This window comes from Microtus ochrogaster, chromosome 16, assembly GCF_000317375.1.
Source record: "Microtus ochrogaster isolate Prairie Vole_2 chromosome 16, MicOch1.0, whole genome shotgun sequence".
Classification (NCBI taxonomy): Eukaryota; Metazoa; Chordata; class Mammalia; order Rodentia; family Cricetidae; genus Microtus; species Microtus ochrogaster.
The window spans coordinates 24,095,126-24,118,057 of record NC_022018.1 but is presented as its reverse complement, the minus strand read 5'-3'; the positions used below and the strand labels follow the sequence as shown (position 1 = coordinate 24,118,057).

The 22,932-nt window shown below is 39.4% G+C and overlaps 1 protein-coding gene across 13 annotated transcripts in view; it reads left to right on the top strand.

The window, feature by feature from the left end:
• Celf2 (CUGBP Elav-like family member 2) overlaps window positions 1-22,932 on the top strand; it is a 521,002-nt gene that overhangs the window by 432,443 nt on the left and 65,627 nt on the right. For all 13 annotated transcript variants that reach the window (XM_005354871.3, XM_026782961.1, XM_026782962.1 and 10 more), the window contains 3 exons: window positions 2,969-3,017; window positions 11,858-11,992; window positions 19,757-19,836. In XM_005354871.3, coding sequence (XP_005354928.1) covers window positions 2,969-3,017; window positions 11,858-11,992; window positions 19,757-19,836 — 264 coding nt within the window. The remainder of the gene's footprint in view (window positions 1-2,968; window positions 3,018-11,857; window positions 11,993-19,756; window positions 19,837-22,932) is intronic.

Genomic DNA, 22,932 nt, shown 5'->3' with positions numbered 1-22,932 from the left:
TGGTCTCGAACTCACAGAGATCCGCCTGCCTCTGCCTCCCAAGTGCTGGGATTAAAGGCATGCGCCACCATTGCCCGGCTTAATTTATCTTTTTAAAAAGCTATCTTTTCTCATTTACATGCCAATCCATTTCCCACTCCCTTCCCTCCTCCTGCTCCCTCCACCTTCCTCCCTCTAACCTCCAACTCACCCCCCAGCCACTCCTCAGAGAGGGTAATGCTTCCCATGGGAAGTCAACAAATTCTAGCACATTACTTTGAGGCAGGAAAAAGGCCCTCCCCCCTATATCTAGACTAAGCAAGGTACCCTTCCAGAGAATGGGTTCTAAAACATTAGAACAAGCAGTAGGGATAAATCCTGGTCTCACTGCCGGTGGCCTCACAGTCTGCCCCAGTCAAACAACCACCACCCACATTCAGAGGGACTAGTTTGGTCCTATGCTGGTTCCCTCGCTGTCAGGCCAAGGTTGAAAGGCTTCCATTAGGTCAGGTCAGCTGTTTCAGTGGGTATCCCCATCATGTTCTTGACCTCTTTGCTCATATTCTCACTCCTCTCTCTCTTCAACTGGGCTTTGGGAGTTCAGCCCAGTGCTCCGCTATGGTTCTCTGCATCTGCTTTCATCAGTTGCTGGATATAGGTTCTGTGGTGACATTTAAGAAAGTCATCAATCTGACTACAGGGCAGGGGCCAGTTCAGACACCCTCTCCACTGTTGTTTAGGGTCTTAGCTAAGGTTGTCCTTGTCTAGTGCCAGGTTTCTTCCTAGTCCCGTACTGGCTCCCTCAATCAAGATATCTTTTTTTTGTTCTCCCTCTCTGTCCTTCCCCATCTCGACCATCCTGTTCCCTCTAGTTTTCCTTCTCCCTCCCCTTTTCTCCTCCTCCCCTAATGCCTTCCCTCCACACCCACACCCCAACCCCACACTCCCAATTTTCTTAGGAGATCTTGCTTATTTCCCCTTCCCAGGGGGATCTATGTATGTTTCTCTTAGGGTTCTTGTTACTTAGCTTCTCTGTGGTCGTGGACTGTAGGCTCCTTATCCTTTGCTTCACTGCTAGTATTCACCTATGAGTGGGGACATACCATGGTCCTATTTTTGGGTCTGAGTTACATCACTCAGGATAGTTTCTTCTTGTTCCATCCATTTACATGCAAATTTCAAGATGTCATTGTTTTTATACCACTGAGTAGTACTCCATTGTGTAAACATACCACCTTTTCTTTATCCATTCTTCGGGTGAGGGGCATCTAGGTTGTTTCCAAGTTTTTGGCTATTACAAATAATGCAATAATAGCTTGTGTTGGAGAAGATGTGGAATAAGGGGAACCTCCTCCATTTCTGATGGAAATGCAAACTTGTACAACCACTCTGGAAATCAGTATGGCGATTGCTCAAAAAATTGGGAATCAACCTACCACAAGACCCAGCAATACCACTCTTGGGCATATACGCAAAGGATGCTCAACTATACTTCCAGGACGTTCATTCAATTATGTTTATAGCAGCATTATTTGTAATGGTTATTCAGCTTTTTATGAGACCAATCAGGTGCCTTAGGCAGACAAGGTGAAACAAATGTAACACATCTTTACATAGTTAAAGTAATATTCCATATCACCCTCAAGTAGTCTATGCTCCACAAATTGAATATATAAATTATGGAGTGGGAATACTAGTAGTTGCTGTATCTCGAGGCCTGTGATCTACAGATAAAAGCATCCTGCCATTGAGGACATACAGGCAGCTCTGAATTACTTAGGGTCTTATCTTTTGGCAGTTCTTTCTCACTGTACTGTTCCTCTGGTGTTCTAAAGACACTGGCAGGTATTTGGTGTACACACACTACCTGATAATAATGTCCCATCATGTAAGTGCCCTAAGTACCATTCCCTTTTACTTAAATTAGATAAAACCCAGAGCTGTGGCTTACAAGTAATGGAAGTCCACTGGGGAAATTAAAAGTTCACAAAGAGTGGACCCATTATAATAAAAGCTTTTGCACAACCAGTGATTCCATCCACCCTGTGGCTTCCCTGTTCCTTGGGGTATGATGAAATATCAAATAAGAGGACCTTTGAAAGTAGTTTGAGGAATTTATTTTAATTGGAAATAGTGGTAACATTCTGTGCTTGGAGTAAACTCTGGATCATACACAGCAGTGTCATCAGCTTTGTATAACGAACCATGGAGCATCCAGGTCTTCCATTGCTCAGGATCTCAGCTTCATTTGTTACAAGTTTCTCTATTCTCACATGTGTAGTAACTGAATTAGTAGGCTCAAGTCTCTCTTCTGCCCTTGCTCCTGTTGGTCCACATATCCCAGTGACTATGCAGTGTGTGTGTGTGTGTGTGTGTGTGTGTGTGTAGTATATGTGTATGTTGGTACCTAAATCAAGCCACTGATATACCTTCAAATATTTCTTATTGAGACTTGAGATAAACTCAGAAATCAAACAGAGTAGCTGGTAGATAAACAAAGATTATTACCATTTAATAATTCTAAATATTCATTCCATATTTCTAAATTCTTCATCAACACATGCTGGGCTCTGCTTATGCATTAAGCACTTTTCATGTGTGCTCTCATTTGACTCTCAGACTCCCCATCTCACAGATGAAGAGACTACATAGAGAAATTGCACCAGCCCAGATTACATAGCTGTGATTGCAGAGCTAGAATCACCTATAATGCAGAGGTAGAAGCTATGTTGAATGGCAAAGCCAGGTTATACTCCAGCCTGACTCCAAAGTTCAAGTTTTTAAGTACTATTACAGTGTTCCTAGCTTGAGGGTTAGATTCCTGAACATAAAACTTAGGTAACAAACTAAGGTAATGTCACTCTTTAGAAGCCTTGTTATTAATTATGTGTCCTTGTAATTATAGCAGTACTTGAATAGTATCACATTTCTTAGACTGGTTTTACAGTTGTTCAATCTGTCTTTACTTTCTCACTTTTTATATTTTTAGATGCATCATCCCATTCAGATGAAACCTGCAGATAGTGAAAAGTCAAACGGTAGGTGGCAACCAACTGTCTAATATAATAATGTCTGCTACTTTCGATTAAGTCAGGTCGGGAGGAGGAGCCAGCTCTAGCTGTTGTTTCCGTCTGGAAGGTGGTCAGCTGCTACTCCATGCATTATGGTTAGCACATCTGGTGAAACATGTCTCCACTCTTCCATCTCGTTTATCTGTGGAGGGAAAAATAACCAACAACAACTGTGAAGACTGTGACAAGGAGTGGTTTTCCATTAGCTCTGTTTAAGGCTTGCCCTATGTCATAACGTTGTGGAATTTGGCTAATATTGATCTACTCCTAGTACAACACAGGGGTACCTGACGGGTGGGGAACATGAGTGGAAAATGAGTATCCACTGAGAAACAGGCCACTCTTTTTAACTCTCTTACTACATTTTTCTCTACATTTTACCAATACATTCACATCAGAATTCAGTCTGCTGATTAAATGAACATACAGTTGCTGCAAAAGTAATATGTATTTGATGAGGTCTATAATAAAATTGAGATTTGTCTCTTCAAGACACTTCAGGGTTGATAGTTCGCATTTTTTGTCAAGTTTTTACTTCTATCTCTACAAGCCTCCTGTCCCCATTTTGTTCTTTTAATTTACTGAAATGATATTAAAGAATCATCTACCCTCTTGGACCACAGAGCTCCTCTGTCCCACAAGACTGACATAACCAGCACTGTTTCCTACCAGCAGGCAGTTCTGCACCTCATTAATTAGTAATCAGGGCAGAAGCCGTGCATTTAGAGATCTATATAGCTGCAAATGTAAATTATGATTGGGCTCTACATCTCTCCACAAGGGTTTTTTGTTTTGGTTTTTGGTTGTTTGCTTTTTTTTGCCAATTGTATTGTATTCCTTTTTTTTTTTTTTTGGCTTCTTCATGAGCTGTAAAGTTTTGAAGAAAACTCCCAAGTTGTCACAAGGGCTGCCAACAGTGGTTTGTCAGAGCAAGCACACTGTCTGCCGCTTATCCCATCCCCCTGAGCAAGTTCTGGTGCTTTGCTCCAATCTTCTCAGCCCTGTACTTCCCTCCACGCTGATTCACCTTTGCTATACTATTTTGTCATAAATATGGTATTTATCACAAGAAATTTCTAAAAATCTGCCACTGCTTTGTTGTGATGCCATAATTAAATTGCTTGCTTGCTTCCTTCCTCCCTCCCTTCCTTCTTTCCTTCCTTCATTAGTTACACATTTATCATTTACTATGTGTCAGGAAAGTTGTCTAAAGGATGGTATGCTGCGGTGAATATGAAAAAGTAAAGAGACTATGTCCCTGACATGGAACTTTATCCATTTCACTAACTTAATGCCTAATTATAGTCACTAACATGGAACTTTGCATCTTCTCATTCATAAAATAGGAATGGGGGTAACTACCTTAAATGGGTTAGATTTTTATTTCTTGTAGACTCTTAGTAAGATTTTTGCCACAGTCTTTGTAAATGACGGACACTCCTTGAAGTGTTAGTTATTACCTCCCAGAGGGATACCCTGGATGTGGAACATTCTTTGCTGAGCGTACCTTCATCAAAAGCTAGCCATTTCTACCCCAGACTTCTCATATACTCTGCTACCCTTTCATGGCAAACAGAAGAAAAGAATCATGTGGAACAAACCCTGTCAGTGTATGTCTTCTTGGAGTTTCTAGCCACCATGAGATGTTCTCCCTATCCTTTGGCTCCATACTTCTCTAAATTATATCAGAGCAAAAGTCCTGGAGTGAAAGTTTGTGGAAAGCTTTATGTTGTATTTATAAACACAATTCAGATAGTTAAATTGAACACATAGGGCCTGAAATGCCCGAGTATTGAAATATGGTATATATTCTTCTTTATATTGTCTACTGTTCATGTGTACAGCCAGATAGATTACAAACCCATTGCTGCCAAGAGTTCTCAGTGTTTTGCTGCTTTTATTCTCCAGTGTCAACTCTGAACACAATGTTTGGTCTAAGTCTAAAACTACTGCAAACTAAACCATGTGCCCCAAATTTTTCATGACCTTAAAAGTCAAGGAGGTTTTGGGTATCCTTATTACTACAATAAAAAATAAAAGTCCTTAAAATACCCCTTTTGAGGAAGCTGTATGGGATAGCAGGTAAGTAAGCCATAGCTGCAACTAAGTATTCAAATGAATGAGCCTATGGGGGACATTTCTTACACACATCATCACACTCCATTCACTGGCCCTCAAAAGTTCATGCCCTTTCATGATACAAAATGCATTTAGTACAACTTCAGAAGTCCCCATAGTATTTAAAGTCTCAACACTGTTTAGAAATTGAAAGTCTGTTTTGAGACTCAAGGCAGTCTCTTAACTATGACCCCTATAAAACCAAAAATTAAATTACATACCTCCAGCATAAACTTAGAAAACTCCAGAAGGGATAAATTTGACATAGTAAAGAAATATTAAATCAAAGCAAAAGTAAAACCCACCAGGGAAACTACTGGCGCCTATGTCTCTGCATCCAGTATCTAGGGCTTTAGTTTGAAAGGGATTAGATGTCTCAGTCCTATAGCTTTGATGTAGGATATAACACACATCTCTTTTTTGAGCTGGTTCTATCCCTTGCATTCAGCTCTCTGTGGCAGATGTCTTCCAATTCTGACATCTCCAACATCTTGTAATCTTCACTGGAACCAGGCTTCACTTTCACAACTTCATGTAATGGTCTGGCAGGGTCTTCTCAAAGGGACTCCAGCATTGCCACATGTTGCTTGGCTTCAGTTTCTCTCGAAAATTATGGAGAGGAATACATGACCCCCTCACTCCAGAATCTTTCATGCTTTCAAAGACAGTGCCATCTGGATTAACTGCCAAGTTAACTGCCATCTTCAGATGAACATCTTGTACCATTTGACTGAATTAGCAGCAGCTTTTCTGTGTTGAAGCAATTGCTTTCTATGAACAAGCAGCCCCTAAAGCTTTCTCCTTTCTTAAGTTAGAGTCTTTGCTGGATAGAGTCTTTTCCTGAGAGCACCCTTCCTATTATTCCAGAACAAAGCAGAAGGCCTTTCCTTCATGGCCCCACTCTGCTTAACAATCCCAGTCTCTCCTTAAGCATGTGCCTTAGCAGAAATAATATGCTTCCTAGTGTTCTATTTCTATTCCACCTATACATTTTAAATTTCATCCCTATTTACTCTTTCATTATAGACCTGCATAAGAGTTATTAGTAATAATCATGCCAAAGATTCAACATGATGCTGATTTGAAATTTATTATACTAAAGAAATTGGGCCACTACATTTTTATTTTATTTATTATGGAAACAAGATCTCTCTATGCAGCCCTGAAGGGCCTCAAACTCACTATGTGGACCAGGCTAGCCTTGAACTCACAGAGATACATTTGCTTCTGCCTTCTCAGTACTGAACCCAGCAATCCATTTCTTTTTAATTTAGCCTCACATAATTCTCAGAACATAGACAGAAAACAGTCATATTCTTTCCCAAAATATCATAGAAATGGTTTGTAGCTCTGTTGCTAATAAACTCCTTATTACCCTATGAAAGAAACCTCGTGAGCCAGACCTTCACTACTCTCAGCGTTTCTGGTTTCACACTCCCACTAGAATATGTCATTAAGTTCTGCTTACAACATTTAACTACTTGTCTAGTCCAAAGTTCCAAAGTCTTTCACATTCCTCAAAAAAAAACAACATGGTCAAGTGTTTCTCAGAAACAACCCTATTCTCTGATACCAGCTTTTCTGTTGCTCTGAAAATAATTTCATGACTAAAAGCAACTTATTTGGGCTTATAGTTTCAGAGGGAGAGTTCATAAGGTTAGGGAAGACATGATGGTAGGAGGCCAGAGCAGGGAGCTAAGAGAACACTTCTCAACCTCTCAAGCACACATAGGCTCTCTCATAGCTCACCTCCAATAACTTACTTCCTCCAGGAAGGCTCCATATCCTACAACTTCCCAAAAAGCACCAGTGTTCAGATGCATATGTCTATGGGAACATTTATCAAACAAACCCCCACAGTCCATAAAAGAATTAACATAGTACCTGCCACACCAGAAATACTAAATGTTAATACTAAATTAGCGTCACAGCCTGGCACACCTAGACTGCTCACGCCACAGTATAAGCTCAGACATGGACGGAGGATCCTCAACCCTGCTTGTGGGATGAGTTCTTCTTTGGCCTTCATTTTTTTGATTTCTGATTAGAAAAGTCAAAACATGAGAACAAACTTACAATTACATTTCAAAAACTCTATTATGGGAGCTCAAATGGAACTTTGTCTTGCATAGATATGAAGAGCTTGCATAGTTCCCTTTGGACCTAACTTAGGAATCAGAAGAAATGTATACTTTTCTAACTCAGATTATAAGTAGCACAGCCCTTTCTGATTTCTCATGGCATTTTTGACAGGTAAGCATAGTTTCAGAAGCATAAAGAACACAAAGATTTCTTTGGTTCAGACGCTCTGAATAGCTTGAAAGAAGTATAATGAGCTCTAATTGCACTTTTATTGAGTTTGCTGACATTTATGTATAGCACAAAGGACTCATCACAGCTAGACAGTTGCTGTCTTCATTATCTGTGTGCTCAGATTCTGAAATTTTGTATTTTCTGAGCAAGGACTGCTAATCACGGATCAGTTAGTTATGGATAACTGAATTCCAGCAAAATTGTCAGCCTTGGAATCCCTAGCCATCTCTAGTCTGATACAGGGACTCTCTGGTGAGCTCAGAAATGTTAGATACTTGTACACCAGCCCTGCACTGTTGAATCTTAACTGAGTGGGATTCCTAAACCTCTATGGTTTCCTTTAATCCACCTTTCAAATCGCTATAATTTAATCTGAATCCTCTATAACATTCATTCCACTCGGCAGCATTTTATTTTCTGGGCTACTGTACCAGATGTGCAAAGGGACAAATAAAAAATACTACTCTAGATAAGTAATAATTGATTGGGCATTTAATAAGAACACTTTTAAAATACTCAGACATCAACAGATTTCAACTTTCTTGTTATTTTCCACTGCAGAAAATTGAGTGATAGTATAAAGAGTGTGTGTGAGAAGGTATGAATATAAGTACTTGTATTAACTAGCATTAAGTAGTTACTTTCTTCCATTCTATGTATCATAGATTTTTCTGTAGCATCCAGCGGTCAGTCTTCAATCAACCTTCAGTCCTCTTACTATGCAGTAGATGCCAGCTGTGCAAGACTTAAAAGCAGTTACTAAAGCTAGTCTTCTAGTGAGTGATAACAAAAGCTTGTGCTTTCCTATGCCATGTTTGGGTCTCATTAGCTAGAGTCAGCATTGACTATTGACATGCTTCTTGCTGACAAGGAAGATACTGTTTAGAAAGAACATAGACTACATCCTGTCTTAACTTTCTAACCATACTTGTTGAAGGACCTTAACTCCTAGACTCCAGAAATGCTAATTAAGACCTGTCTCTTTCTCAAGACCTCTAAAACCTCTGTATTCTTTTATCAAGTTCAGAGCTAACCAGAGTCATAATAACTGTTTTCATGGGAAGGTGAAAACCTTCAAAGCCACCATTAAAAGTAAAAATCACTAAGTATTTTTATCCAGTCACTTTCTGATTTTCTAGAAAATGGAAAAATAATTTTGAAATTCAAAGTGGAGCCACTCTCAGATTTGGAGGCAGTAATTAAATGCCATATGTTAGCACCAACACACTGAAAAGTTGATAATTAATTCAAGCAGCCCCAAATCCAGGTGTGACTTTGACAGATTGTATGCCAGGGTGTTAGCACAGACTTACAATTAGAGATGTTTTAAAATGACATTTCTAGACCTCTTACTCTAAGAAGTTACCTTATACTCAGAACATTAACCCTTTCTCATTACACATGGTCTGGAAGTCACTTTTGGTCCTATTGCTGTTGTTGCTGAAGTAGGGAACTTCATGTGTGAAAGTCCTGTCCCTGTGCAGTTCACTTTGTCCTGGAGGAAAATGGTTTTGCCCTAAAGAGAAGGGAGCTTACTTCTGTTTTTCAAATTCCTCTAAAACACCTAGCTACCAGACTACTCTGGAGACAGTAGAATTGATTTGGGCAATCCACATTCTTACTGATTGACAGTTAGGTATGAGCCACACACAGAAAAAAGGAAATTAACATTTCTACTAGCATACAGATGTCGCCTCCCCTTTTTTTCTTAGGTCATAGTATTTTAAGGAGGAGTTGTCTTCTTTCTTGATATCTGATTGAGTTTATTCTTTGTGGTACCCAGGAAGTCAGAATTTCCTCTGAAATTATTTCCATTTTCATAGTACTCATCTTGTGTGGATGGGGCCATAATTTAGCTTACTCAGAAGGATCTGCATGTAAAATTTACTGTAGTACCATCCTGGAACAAAAAATGTACAAATTATTTTAGCTAAACGTTATAATTTCCAATTTACCAGTGAAACTAAAAACCAAATGAACGTTTTAACATTTGCTTTTATTTTAAAGTACTAAAGCAAGATTCTTCAAGGTAAGAATATGGCAGGAATTTCTGTTCTCATATAGCTGCCAGCCATAGTTTGGTAGGTATAGGAGTCCTGAGCAGGAAATAGTAAGAACCGGATAGTAGTCTTTCCCTTTCTTCTGCATCCATTTCCATGTCTCCATCGAGGGTTTGCCTCATCCTCATAGGGCCTGCTGTTCAAAACCCTTCGTGTTCATGGGCCAGCCCACAGAGAACCTATAATCAGACAGGTGGGAGACCATAAAGGCTCCTTGTCACAGGATCTTGGGATTGCTGAAGTTTGGTGCCCTGGACCACTAGGTTTGTGCTAATTCATAGTAGATAGCTGGTGTTTCACTTGTTCTAGCAGTACAACAAAGAACAGTACTTAAAATTTTTTATCCAAAATGAAAGTTATTCCATAGCCTCCCCAATGACTTTTATTCTGTTACTGTCCTTATCCACTGAGCCCATTCTCTCAATCATATCATAAAGGGGTTTTGTTTGTTTGTTTGTTTTGCCTTCTACAGATACGCCAGTTGCTCCTGACTTTGTCCTTTATGTGTTAAGTATCTTGTTTTCCCACCCCCATTACAGGTCTCTTCAGTTTTTCTTAAGTTTCCTCTCAGGAGGATATTAAAAGAGCCCTAGACTTTCCCTGAGTTGTCTTGGAAAGTACCGAGTGTAGAGGGAGAAAGGAGAAAGGGAGCCTGTACACAGCTGTAGCACCCTCCATCCATCCCAGTGCTTCAGTTAACCAAAGCATGCAGCTGGGTTGCCTTCTCTGCAGTGCTAAAAAAAGAAAGAAAGAAGAGAGAGAGAGAGAGAGAGAGAGAGAGAGAGAGAGAGAGAGAGAGAGAGAGAGAAAAAAAAGGAAAAGAAAGAGAAGCTGACAAAAGTGAGATGATTATCAGGGTCACATTTCAATTAATGGCAACACTAGAACAGAGACCAGAGTCTAAGTCGTGACCATTGCTTGTCCCTTTAGGTCCCATCTACTACTTCTAGCTGGAAACATCAGTAAGGGAATAAGAATACTGGACTGGGAGTTGGAAAGTACTGTAGTCCACATTAGGCCACATATTTCTTGAACGACCCTAGAAAAGTCCCTTTCCCTTTTATGGACTCAAAAATCTATTTTACAAATAGAATAAGTCCTTTACTTATTATGTGGAAATCTCTGACAAAAAACATTTAGCTGCTTCATTTAGGTTCTTCAAAGCTGCACTGACCAATATAATAGATACATAGGGCTTTGGAATCTTAAATTATTAGTTGGTGTTAAAAAAATATTTCTCAGTCATATGAGACCCTTTTAAGTGTTGAGTGAACTCTGTCTTTGGCTGTGACAGCACAGACATAGGGCTTTGAGGCATTATAAAGAACTGTGCAACTGTGTTGTTTCAGGGTAAGTCACTGTATTGTAGCAGTGCTCCAGAAAAACATCCAGTCCTGGCAGGATCAGATATGTACCTTCACTTGGGTTCCAGTGGCATCAGGACTCAGAAAATCCAGAATAACTACTTACTGTGTACATGGAAATGAGACTCTGCCCTATAAAGGACTAAGAAAAACAGAAGTACATACCACCTACACAGCAGTGGCAAGATGGCAATCCAGATCCATAACAAAGGTCATGCAGTGACTTGTGGCAGAGCATTGCCAGATCTTGGAGGTGTATGGCTCTCCCCCCCCCCCAATCCACACTTTTAATTCTGAGAAATAGATTAAATCAAAGCAATAGAAGATAAGCAGGCCTTATCTCTAGGAGCACTTCAGACATCTTTGAAAAGGTTCTGCCTCCTAGAAAAGTAAGTAGCAAGCATTGTCCTGAAATCAGCTGTCATTTTGCTTTATAGGCTAAATATAATTCAAATATTTTGAGAAAAAAAAATGGAGATTTGGGGGGCCCTCCCAGATCTGAGGGAAGAAAAACCTGCCTAATCTTTCCCTCTCTCAGAATCTAAAGTGTGCACATTATCATGATACCCAAAATGTATCTCCATTCCTTGAAAAACCTGGCTCCAAGTTACTGAACTAGTATAGCTTCCTCCTTGCTCTTCTGTTTCTAGTTTTACACAGACAGGAACTGTCAGAGATGATTCTCAAGAAACAGAATGACTTTCTCCTCTAGAATCGACTTCTGTGTCAAGTGTAACCAGCCTGGCTAGTTAGAAGCTAAACAAATTGTTCTTGGGTCAGAGTGGAAGACAGACCACATAGGGTGAGCTAGAGGAAAAGGGAGACACAGGTCTACAGTTAGCTCCAGGACTGTATTGGTTCTCACATGCCCAAGCCTGGTTGTTAATGAAGCATTGATTATAAGAAAAAAAGATGACATGGCCTTTGTTCGTTTGTTATTTTTATCTCCTAGCTGTGGAAGATCGAAAGTTGTTCATAGGAATGGTTTCAAAGAAATGTAATGAGAATGATATCAGAGTGATGTTTTCTCCATTTGGCCAAATAGAAGAATGCCGAATTCTCCGGGGACCCGACGGGCTGAGTCGAGGTGAGTGTGCTCTCTGTAAAGTCTCTTTCCTTAAGTGATAATTGGAACTCTGTGTCACAGTCAAGGGAGATGCAGGCATCGCATACAGCAGGAAGTCAGCTTGCAGTGTGTCCCATGTGAGCAAGTTATCCAACTTGAACTTTTCTCTATAACCAAAATTATCATCTCATACTTCTCCAGGTGAAAAGGTCTGAGTGCCAGGCCCCATGGAATGCTGACAGGCTGCCCTAGCTCTGTACCCCCTTTCATCCTCAAATTGAGCAAATTGGGGGGGGGGACAAGAAGGAAAGCTGGAAGATGAGACGAGATACTCAGCCATACTTTTCTTTCTGTTTACCTGAACAAACAGTAAAGATGTGGTCCTCCTAAGAGCCGTACAAGCCTAGAAAGAGATTGCTGCTCATGCAGTGCAGAGCAGGTGTGTGCCCAGCGTAACCAGACCTGTCCTGCTCTGCCTCTTACCAAGCCTCTAGCCCTCAGTCCAGTCTTCTAAATGATAGAAAAATGACTCTGACCTTAAGAAGATTGTAGGCTCTTCTTCTGCCACAACAATAGAAGCAAAAGCTGTAGCTCATAGCCCTGAGGAATACTACAGTTTGGTAAGCAGGGACCATGCTTCTCTTTCCCCTCCCCCTGACAAGACCACACACCTCCTTCCTTAAACTATACGAAGATTGACAGTACATATTAACATTTGTCTGACGGCAGTTTCCCAAGTCAGTCCAAAGTAGAAGTGGATATGCCAAACGCTTTTCAGTTTGAAGAAGATATCTTCATTTAGCAGTGCAGTTTCCATGGAGATAATCAAAAACTTTGCTCATTCTCAAGCTCTGATTCTGGGCCAGCTCTGGTACCCAAACCACACATTACAATAAGTAGCCAGGCCGTAAGTGTCAAGGTGATAATTTTCATACTTGATCATTTTCACCCGTCTCGCCATTCTTGCCTGATTTTAAAGCCATGCGAGGAAGGTTTTTTTTTTTTTATTAATCTTAGACATAAAGCTTCATGTTGTTGGCTTCTAGAACTAAAATCCCAGAGAACTAAAGTTTGACCCACATCCACCTTCAAGTTCCAAATGAGGTCATCAGTAAACTAGGAGACTGACACCCAAATTTGATTCCTATATTTTCCTCTGAAGGTGGTTTAAAGGGGTGGGGGAAGGAGAGCACTGTGCAAATCACAGTTCATTCATTCTCTGTCAATTCTGAAATACCAGTTATTTAACCCTCACTCCAGTGCTGAATTTCTAACCCTTAAATAACAGACAGTGCCTGAGACAAGCAATACAGACAGCGTGAAGAAGACAATGAGAGAGGGAGGAGGAGAGAGGAAGTAGGGAGGGAGGGAGAGAAGAAGGAGGGAAGGAAGTAAAGGGGAGAAGGAAAAGATGTCTTTAAATTAATTAGAGCGCAGTTTACAGTAGCTCAGGGGTCAGTGACTCTAATTTCCTGTCCTAGAGTTTTTGATGGCATGTGGCCTCAGTCAATTTATTTTCCTATTTCTATTTCTTAGTTTCCCCATTCATAGATGACAGCAGTGAACATATATCTGTCTTGCTTCTCTCACAGGACGACTTTAGTTGCCAGTTACTGACTTTTCCCTCACTTACTGTCTGTATGGGTGCATAGAGACCGTGAGTGTGGACCTGAGTGCTGGCTTTCTGCCGTCCCTCTGCTCATCCTAGCCAGCTATGACGTGGTCCCTCCATCTCACTGCCTCTGCTCTACAGGAGATGGTGATAAAGACACTCTGGGTAGCTATAGGTAGACATTAGTATTTGCTGCCTGTGAGATTTTGGAGCAGCACGACTTTCATGGGAAAGAACAGAACACTCAATAAAAATTTAGCTAATTTGATCTGCTGTTTGGCTGATTAACAAACACTTAACCCTCAAAGTAGCCTCTTCCTCTAGTAAGTTATGGGTGCCTTCTCATTTGTCTTTTATGCAAACGACTGGACTCAGTGTAAAGAAGAAAATACCCTCCCACCACCTTCTTTGAACAGCAAAATGGTTCCTGGTGAATTCCCTATTGGATAAAAAGAAAATACCCATTTATAATCATTTATTCTGAAATTCAAAGACAGTGATATATTTTTCAACTAATAGGAGCTAGGGACTCCTAGCTACAGGGACCTGCTCCTGAATCACTGTATTTGATAAAAAGAACAATTCTACTCCATGCTACTATTTTGTTCTCATTAAAGAATTTCAGTTTTCAATCAAATATTAATAAATGCCCCATTAGTGGCACTTCAGATGAAAGATACTTGGCATTTTTCCCTCAGTATCTGTTGCTAGCTCAACTGCTGAAAAAGTAATCCACGAAAATAAAGTGAAAGGAAAGCATGGCTGCCCTGAAGAGTTCCCGTCTTCCAGGTCAGAATATGAACTGCTCTGCAGTGATGGTATGGCGAGGTACAGCTGAGTAGTTAGCCACTTGCCTTTCTTCTGCATTCACCAGTTTAGCTATAAATATGAAGACAATTAGTCAAATAGGCTTCCCCCTCCATTCCGCCTCTGCCACATCAGCCATTTCAGTTCCTCCCTAGTGGGCACTCTGCCAAGCCTCCTCAGACATGTCGACTCAGGACACTACTCATCAGCATAGAGCCTCAAGGCTGCCAGGACTCACAGCTGTACCTATCACACCCTGTTTCTATTTCAGTTAGAGTCATTGGGGGAAAACTCACCATAGCTAGTACATGTCCCAGGACGGACACCCTCAGGAAATGGTTGTAAGTATCTACATGGAAAGTACCCGGCACCTGCCCGTCATACATAACTCTTTATCCACACAAAGGACATTATGCCCAGATCTAGGCAGGCCTTTCCTCCACTGGGGACGTTCTATTGACTCTCTTGTTTTGGAAAGTGTGCTGCTCATCATTTTTAAGCAGCTTCATATCAATAATTACATCATTCTGCAAGGACAGCTGCACTTCTTAGGCACCTGCAGAGCTCTCCAGGAGAAAGCTAGTAGGCCACCACAACCCATCCATGGCCTTTCCAGTGAGACATTCGCTCTTAGAAGCAAAGCTTGAGGTTTCTAAACCAAATGTACACATTTGACAGTGTCACCTAAACTAAACATGTTCTCACTGATCCACAGTCAAAAAAGCTATTGAGATCTAACCTACGGGGTTTTCTGCACAGTGGCAATTGAGTATCTATAACTTGGAGTCAGGGAAAAGTCTATTTCATTTTTCTTTCCCACAAACTGTAGTCAAATCTTCACTACCATTTAAGGTAACTTGCTTTCTGCATGTTTAAGAGTATTCCAGCTGTGTTCTAACATTCCCAGCCTAAGCCCTTGACGAATGTTTTCAGGGAAGAGCACAGCCTGGGTTTAGCAGTTAAATCCTCATTTGTTCCTTGTTGTATTCAAGCAGTATATTAGGATAGAGCTTTTGACTGTTCAGACAGGTTTGTGGAGAAGACTGTTTTGTTCACAGTGTAGTCCTGTCCGCACAGTACCTAAACATTTATCTACATGGAAATTTTCACCCCATATCCCCCAAAACACTGACTGCGTTTTGCCATCTTGTTCAAAATAGTCTTCCAGCCTCATCTAAGCAATGACATTTGCCATTTCCTAAGTAGGTTGTAGTCTGTACCCAAATTCAGATGCCATAAATAAATGATTGATGTGTCAATGCCATTTTTCAGTAAACTAACCCAACATTGCCTATGATACATTAGATTACTAATGCATGTGCCCAAGTATTATTCTGTACTATGTGTTTGATCATTCCTGCCTGTACTAAAAAGATACAGCAAGAAAAATTGGCTACATTGTCTTTGTTAGGTGATAATTTGTATATTAGTGAGTTTTCCAAACTTTGAAGTCTCCTTCTTGCTGCACAGTAACTTAAAATCATGTTTCTTCTATTGAAGATACAGAAGGCCACTGTGCCTCTTTGAAAAAAGCTTCACAAAAAACTAAGAGACCCTGGGATCATTTGTGTTTTTAAAGGTAGTTCTAACTTTGGGGGTTTCGGGGTTTTTGTTTTTTAGTATAAAGCAAGAATTCATCTATTTCTATAAAATTCTCTTGTTAACTGAGAGAAGAGTTAGAACCACTGAGTTAAGATTGCCCTTTCACTGGGTGATGGTAGTTCACTCCTTTAATCCTAATTCTCAGGAGGCAAGGCAGCTGGATCTGAGTTCAGGGCCAGCCCACTCTACAGAGCAAGTACCAAGACAACCAGGGCTACACAGAAAAACATCTCAAAACGAAAAGAAAAAGGAAAGAAATGGGGGTGAAGCCCTTTCATCTGAAATGGCATGTGATGGATGTGTGTCAAGAAGCCATCCTCCATGACAGCCTTTGCACTTGTGTAATAAGAGGAGTTCCATTCCTCATTCCTATTAGTAATCTCCAACATTCGGAAAGTGGAGACAGTTAATTGCAAGCTAAACTGCAGGTTAGCCACAAAAGGATTTTTCCCTTATATTTATTTGACAGTCTTAAGACATATATATATAGTACTCTATCAAAACCAAAAATAAAAGAAATATGGTGTCGTTGTTTTAATACTTGCATCTTTCTTCCCCAGTCTAATTTCTCCAGCATTGAGGATACCAGAGTAGTAATTGCCTAGATGGTACATTTAACAGTCCTCAGTAGTTAAGGGCTAACACTACAAAACCAGAGGTATAGTCCTGTCAAGACTCAGTGAGTGCCACTGCATACAGAAAGGACCAGTTAGGACATAAGATACTTGTGCCTAATAGAAAGCCTTCTGATTCAGTTGTAAAAAAAGCAGTGGCCAATTTTAAATAGTAGAACTCTTATAATCCTATGTTGGTGAAAAGCCATACATCGGAGACCAAAAACTACAGCCACTACTGTGTTTGTACTTGTGTTGAAAAGAAAATTAAAATCGCTAGGAAGTAGTGGCACACGCCTTTAATCCTAGCATTCAGGAGGCAGAGCCAGGCAGATCTTTGTGAATTCAAGGTTAGCCTGGTCTACAATGCTAGTTCCAGGATAGGCTCCAAAGCTATACAGAGAAATCCAGTCTCGAAAAAAAGAAAAAAAGAAAAGAAAAAAGAAAATTAGCATCTGTCCATACAACTGCCACAGCCTCTCCTGATTTAGAGAAATTACAAAGGTAAACAAGCTTTACTATCCCAAAAGGAATTAATCCTAAATTGCTTAACTTCGTCCTGAGATGCACTGAGTGTAAAATTTTTCACTGTGTATTCCCACTTTATAAATGACACAGTAGTTTTTCCTCCTAAGCAACTGAGCACAGCACACAGTACAGAACTTGGCAAAAACCCTAAGGAGACAGCTTCTCTCTTCCTGCATCACTGCCAGTAAGATAAAGAGATTAAAGAAGTCAGATCATTTGTCAGATCATTTTTTTAAATGAGTTAGGATTGTACAATTAGAAGCATTGCTTGAGTTTTTAACTGAAGGCTTCTTAAAGGAGAGGGCAATGGTTTGAGTTGATAGAGTTTTTATTGTTCCTGCTAATTGCTTTATCTTTCTCCCAAAGTTACTTACAAGTTACTTGTGTGAAATTGTGATAAATGCATAAACTGTACCTTATTGATTCTTATTGACATTTTGCATGTTTCTAATGCACTTTAACCCCCATTTGGAAACTGCCAGTCTGGCACACATTCCTAGCTAATAAAAGCAAATGAAGTGAAAATAACAATTTTTGTGACTATTAAAGCAGAATTCACATGCTTTCAAACATACCTCTGCTAGATGATTTCCTGTGGCCTCCATATTATAGTCTCAAGGCAAGAAGTGGAAAAATTAAAATCTCTTAGTCTTATTTCCTCTGTAATTTCAGTGAGGATCGTAACATTGTAAGGAAATAGTGCTTTGAAACAAATGCTAAATTTGAGAGTATAATTTTAGATCTCAGCTTCAGTATGGAAACCAGTGGAGGGGAGGCACTGTTGTCTGTCTCACATGCTATTTTATACACATGATCTAGATTTCTTAGAGAAGCCCATTGCTTTCATTGGTGGCAAAAGCTACAGTCATGTCTGGGTACGTGCAACATGAATAGTAAACCTCATCAGTTGATGCTCTCTCAGAAAATTACATGCAGCACCTCAGTACTCGTAACAGCTGGACTTCTTGCCTGCTTCTTAAGACCTGCTCAGCTGGTGGGACGAGTATGGGATGACCTTCCTGTGTACTGGGAACTTTTGTATGTTAAAGATAACATGTTGCAAAACATACGCATTTACTTACTTTCATGACTGGATGTCATTGTGCATTGGGGATGATGGACAGACACTGCTTTCTCTTAATGCTGTTTTATTAGAAAGCACCACAGCAGTGTTGACTTGATATTCTTACCAGGTACATAATGCAGGACAAAAGAAGAAAATATATTTTATGACTCACAAATTGATTTACATAAACCAAACAATCTGCTGGCTGTTTGAATCTAGAATGTTCTATTTTGTTTATTGGTCACAGGGGCAACAATCTTCTACTGTTGATGCCAGAATTCTGCTTTCATGCATTGTGCTCTGAAATGACGATAGGTTTCAGCGTCTCAGTATTTAGATCTGCTTCATTTGGAAATCTTTTAAGTAGTAATAATAATGTTTTGAGGAAATTGAGTGGAACACTAAATTATTCGCTGATACCTAAGTTCAAACTGTGCAAGGCAATAGAAGCTGAAAATCAATGCACTTTTAAAGTCATTAGAGATCATAAATGAAATAAGTCTGTATTGCTTTCACTAAGCTTTTAGTGTGCTGTGGTATTATTATAAAATCAGCCTAAATCTGCATTAATTTTACAGCCTTTTTCTCTAAGAAGCCCAAGGATATATGATGGATAAAAAGTAAATTCTACAAGGCAGTGTTTTTATTAGCACAAAGGGTGATGAGCCATGTAGTTCAAGTGGTGACCTGAGTGGTGGCCAGTGCTGCGGTCAGAAGCAGGAACCAGCACCGTAGACACTAGCAGTTTTATACCACTAGATAAAATAAACACGGAAAGCTTTACAGGTCTCAGTAGATGTTCAGAGAAATGTACATTGTCTTGTATGTGTTAAGCTTCAGGTCAAATCTCTGATTCCTTTCAGAAAGTTACATCTTCCAAAATCATGAAAATTTTTGTGCAAATTACAGTTTTTGTAATTTATTTCATATGCACTGTTGAATTTTCTCAAAGTAATTGTTTTTGTTGCTAATTAGTAGTTACTACTTTGTAATGGATTTAGTATATTTGTTTACATTTGAATAGCATCAATTTCTATTTATATATGTTTCTAACTATCCGAGATGAATTAGATATATTTAATTGTTAACATTCTGAGATCTTGAAATTTATTTGCTTATTTACCCTTGGTGTGATGAATTCTTTATTTCCTTCTTAAAATTCAGTGATAGATTTTAAAATACAACAGCCTGGTGTGTGCATGCTCTCAGACAAGGAAAAGATAGAAAGTAGCCCACCTTTAACTTAGAAAATGCAAGTTATCTCTTGCTACTTTCAAATGTTGTGGGGAAAAGAGTACACAACCATGCTCCCTAGTTCCCTTTAAAAGAATGCTGATGAACACATTGTTCTGCTTTGGTCGGATTAGCAATTCAGCACTGTGGATAAAAAGCAAATAAGACAAAGTCGAAGAGAGAAGCTGTTTATTTTTATGTACTACTGAGAACAGTGTCGTCTTGTGGCAGTTCTCGTAGACTGTGTTGGTTTAACAAGCGTCCAACCCTTTTGTCTTGTTGTTTTTTGTCTTTCCTGCTCCCTGTCCCCTTGTTTCCCACAGGCTGTGCGTTTGTCACATTTTCTACAAGGGCAATGGCACAGAATGCAATCAAAGCCATGCATCAGTCTCAGACCATGGAGGTACTGTATCATCTGCCCTTTCTTTGTTTTCTTTGTGCAAATGATGGGGAATGGTAAAGCAGTTCTCTCCTGTGTGGATTGTTCACATGACAATCACAGATTTAAACTTTCACCATTGCGCTTTTCATTCACTCATATTCATCCCCCTCTCTCTGTTCCCCTCTCCGCCCCTCCCCCTCTTCTCTCTTTCCACTTGCATTTCCCCTGATGACTTGAAATGCACCTTAGTGAAACCTCTCACCTGCCCTACAGCTGTCTTTTGAGCCTTTAATTGGAGTAACCCAGGTCCTGAGATACGAGGCACTTGAAGCAAAGTGTCATTCTGGACCCTTTGACAAATAGAGGATTGAATACATATCCCACAGCAGGACTGGTATGGACTAAGCTGAATAACCCCCACCTCAGATTGCTGCTGTAATAAAAAAAAAAGTTAATAATGCTCCTATTTAACAATGAAATGCTAATTTTCAGTCTCCAGAAAAATCAGATTTGTCCCTTTACTTAAAGGTAAACAAGAAAGACATGGGCTCAAATCCAATCTCTTAAGAGGTTGTGACTCAAACAGGAGAATCAGCAATGTGAAATATGCCACAGGTGGAGACGCACGGCTCTCTGTACTCAGTCTGTGATTTGGATCGTGGCCTTTCAGAATTTTGCACAAGAACATTCCAAAAGTGACCTGCCATCACTTACTCTGTATCGTCTGGTAGAACCATTTGAGAGTGCATGTGCTGCTGTGTTATGTACACTGTATCTGTGTATGGGTGACTTTCCCAGAGGTGGTGGCCTTGTGGTGTTATCTGAAGCTGTGTTTTCCTATTTGAACAAAAATACTTTTAATTTTATTTAATGTGCAAAAACTAGTAATTGTTTGAGCTTCTTTTTTTAAAATCCCCCTGTAACTGGGGTTTTATTTTTGGGACTTTTTGTTTGTTTGTTTGTTCGTTTGTTTTTGTTTTTGCAATGCTGCATCTTCCAAAGCATGCTGGGAGCTAAGTAATCATTATGCGTCATGTTTTATGGGAAACTTCTATATATTCATTAAGAAGGTGGGTGGAAAGGGTTGGAGGGATGTGCATGGCTTTGTCATTAAGTGTTTACTGTACTTTTCTGAGTTGTGACATCAGCATTGCAAAGCCTATTGTCTTTTTTGAACATTTATTTTGACTTTGATATTCCTAACATATATAATTAATGTGTTTTCCTTGCAGTGCAATGCATTTTTAAGACAATCCCACCCCCACCTCACCTGAAGGCAAGCATGGGTGAAAATCAAACAAATAATAAGCAGGATTTCAATCTTGCATACCATGCAGTCACATTCCTGATATTTTGACTTCCCCTTTCTTGTAGACTGCTCTAGATTTGTGGATTTCAAGCTATTTTTCAGCTTAGACATTAAAATGAAAGTGCTGTTAAGAAAACAGTTTTCATATATATTTATTTACATACATGCATATAACTATTTTTATTTCCTATAATTGAGAGATTTATACCAAAATATATCTCCCCTTAGATAAGGTTTCTAAGTACTTTTGACAATTAAAAGTGCTGCCATCCCCAAATGAGTTCATAGAGAATGCCTGTATGGCCCGAGCTCAAAATACAAGGCAGAATCAGGATGAACCAAAACCAAAGTGCAAGATGCTTTCATGTGAAAAAACACTATATAAGGCTGGCCCAGGTTTATTTTTAAGATCTCTATTGTGATTCCATCAGAGTTGGTAGACTCCTTTTTAAAACTGGATACCCATGTTTAAACCAAGGACCCTCAGTTTGATTTACAAAATTGACTTCTAAGCAGAACAGTGCATGCCATGCCGTTCTACTTTAATCATACAACTAAGGGTTATGCGTTTGATTTTTAACTAATTACATTATTTTCAGGACTTTGGTACACATCTTAAGTCAGACATTATTTAACTTAAAATGATGTGAATGTTCAAAGATCTGTCTTTAAACATGGATATAGCATCTACTTCCCCATTTTTCTCTACACTGTGCCCACTTGTTTTTCTTTCATGACTTAGACAAGTCACATTTAAAGCTACAGTTATTTAATTTTCTGCTTTTATGCCTTTTTCATACTTAATAACAAGAAATCACTAAATGCACTATTAGGAGAAGATGCTGTCATTCGTTATGGAACACAGTTGATGCAGCATGCATCAACTTCTCCATGCAAAGCTTCTCTGTGCTGTTTTCATCCTCAGAGTATTTTGCTCTCATTTAAGAAGTAGTAAAGTACTGAAATGTGTATTAGATAAAGAAAAAGGCATATTGGAGTTTTTAATGATGGAAATGTTATAATAGAGGTAATTTATTGACCTATAACATTCTGTACCATGAGTCTGCTTCCCAGAGCTATAGGTTGATAGACTAGAAGTTCCACACTGAAAGTCACCTCACTTTCTTAAATAGCAAACTTGATAGCCTTAATTCACAGCAAAATTCCCAGTAACTACCCAAAGTGATAAGGAAAAGCATGCAAGTTTGTCTTTTAGAAGAAAGTAAAATGACCCAATTGGAATCGGGGGGAAAGTTCATTTAAATAGGAATATATCTTTTGTGAGAGAAGTCTGTTATCACATAATAAAATTTTATTTAACCACTTGGGTCAAAATACCTTTTTTAAAAAATCTCAGCAAACTGGAACAGAATGATGAAGGAATGTGCTTCATGGCCCGTGTCAAGACAAAAGGCTTGGGAAGGAGGGCATTGTTCTGCTGCGTCCTTACCAAGTAGCAGATGTTTCAAGGGTGTTTGAGATAGGATGATCCTACTTAAAGTAGTAGGCTAATATTTTCCCAAAGATTATATCTAACTCAAAAATTAGTTTATTTTATTATACGACCTTTGACCATGTCTTTCTCACTATTTTTACTCCTTACCTTTAAAAGGAAACTAAAACTGAATGAGACTTGTAGATTGGTGAAATTAATAGAGAAAAGGAACCATGTAAACTCCTTCTCCTGCCATTTAAGAGACATTACTTTGACTAGAAAAAAATGTGCTTCTGGATCCTTTGGTTTGCTCTGGGGACTTTGAAAGAACGGAAGGAGGAAAAGAGACCTTTCTGAGAACATGTGAATGATT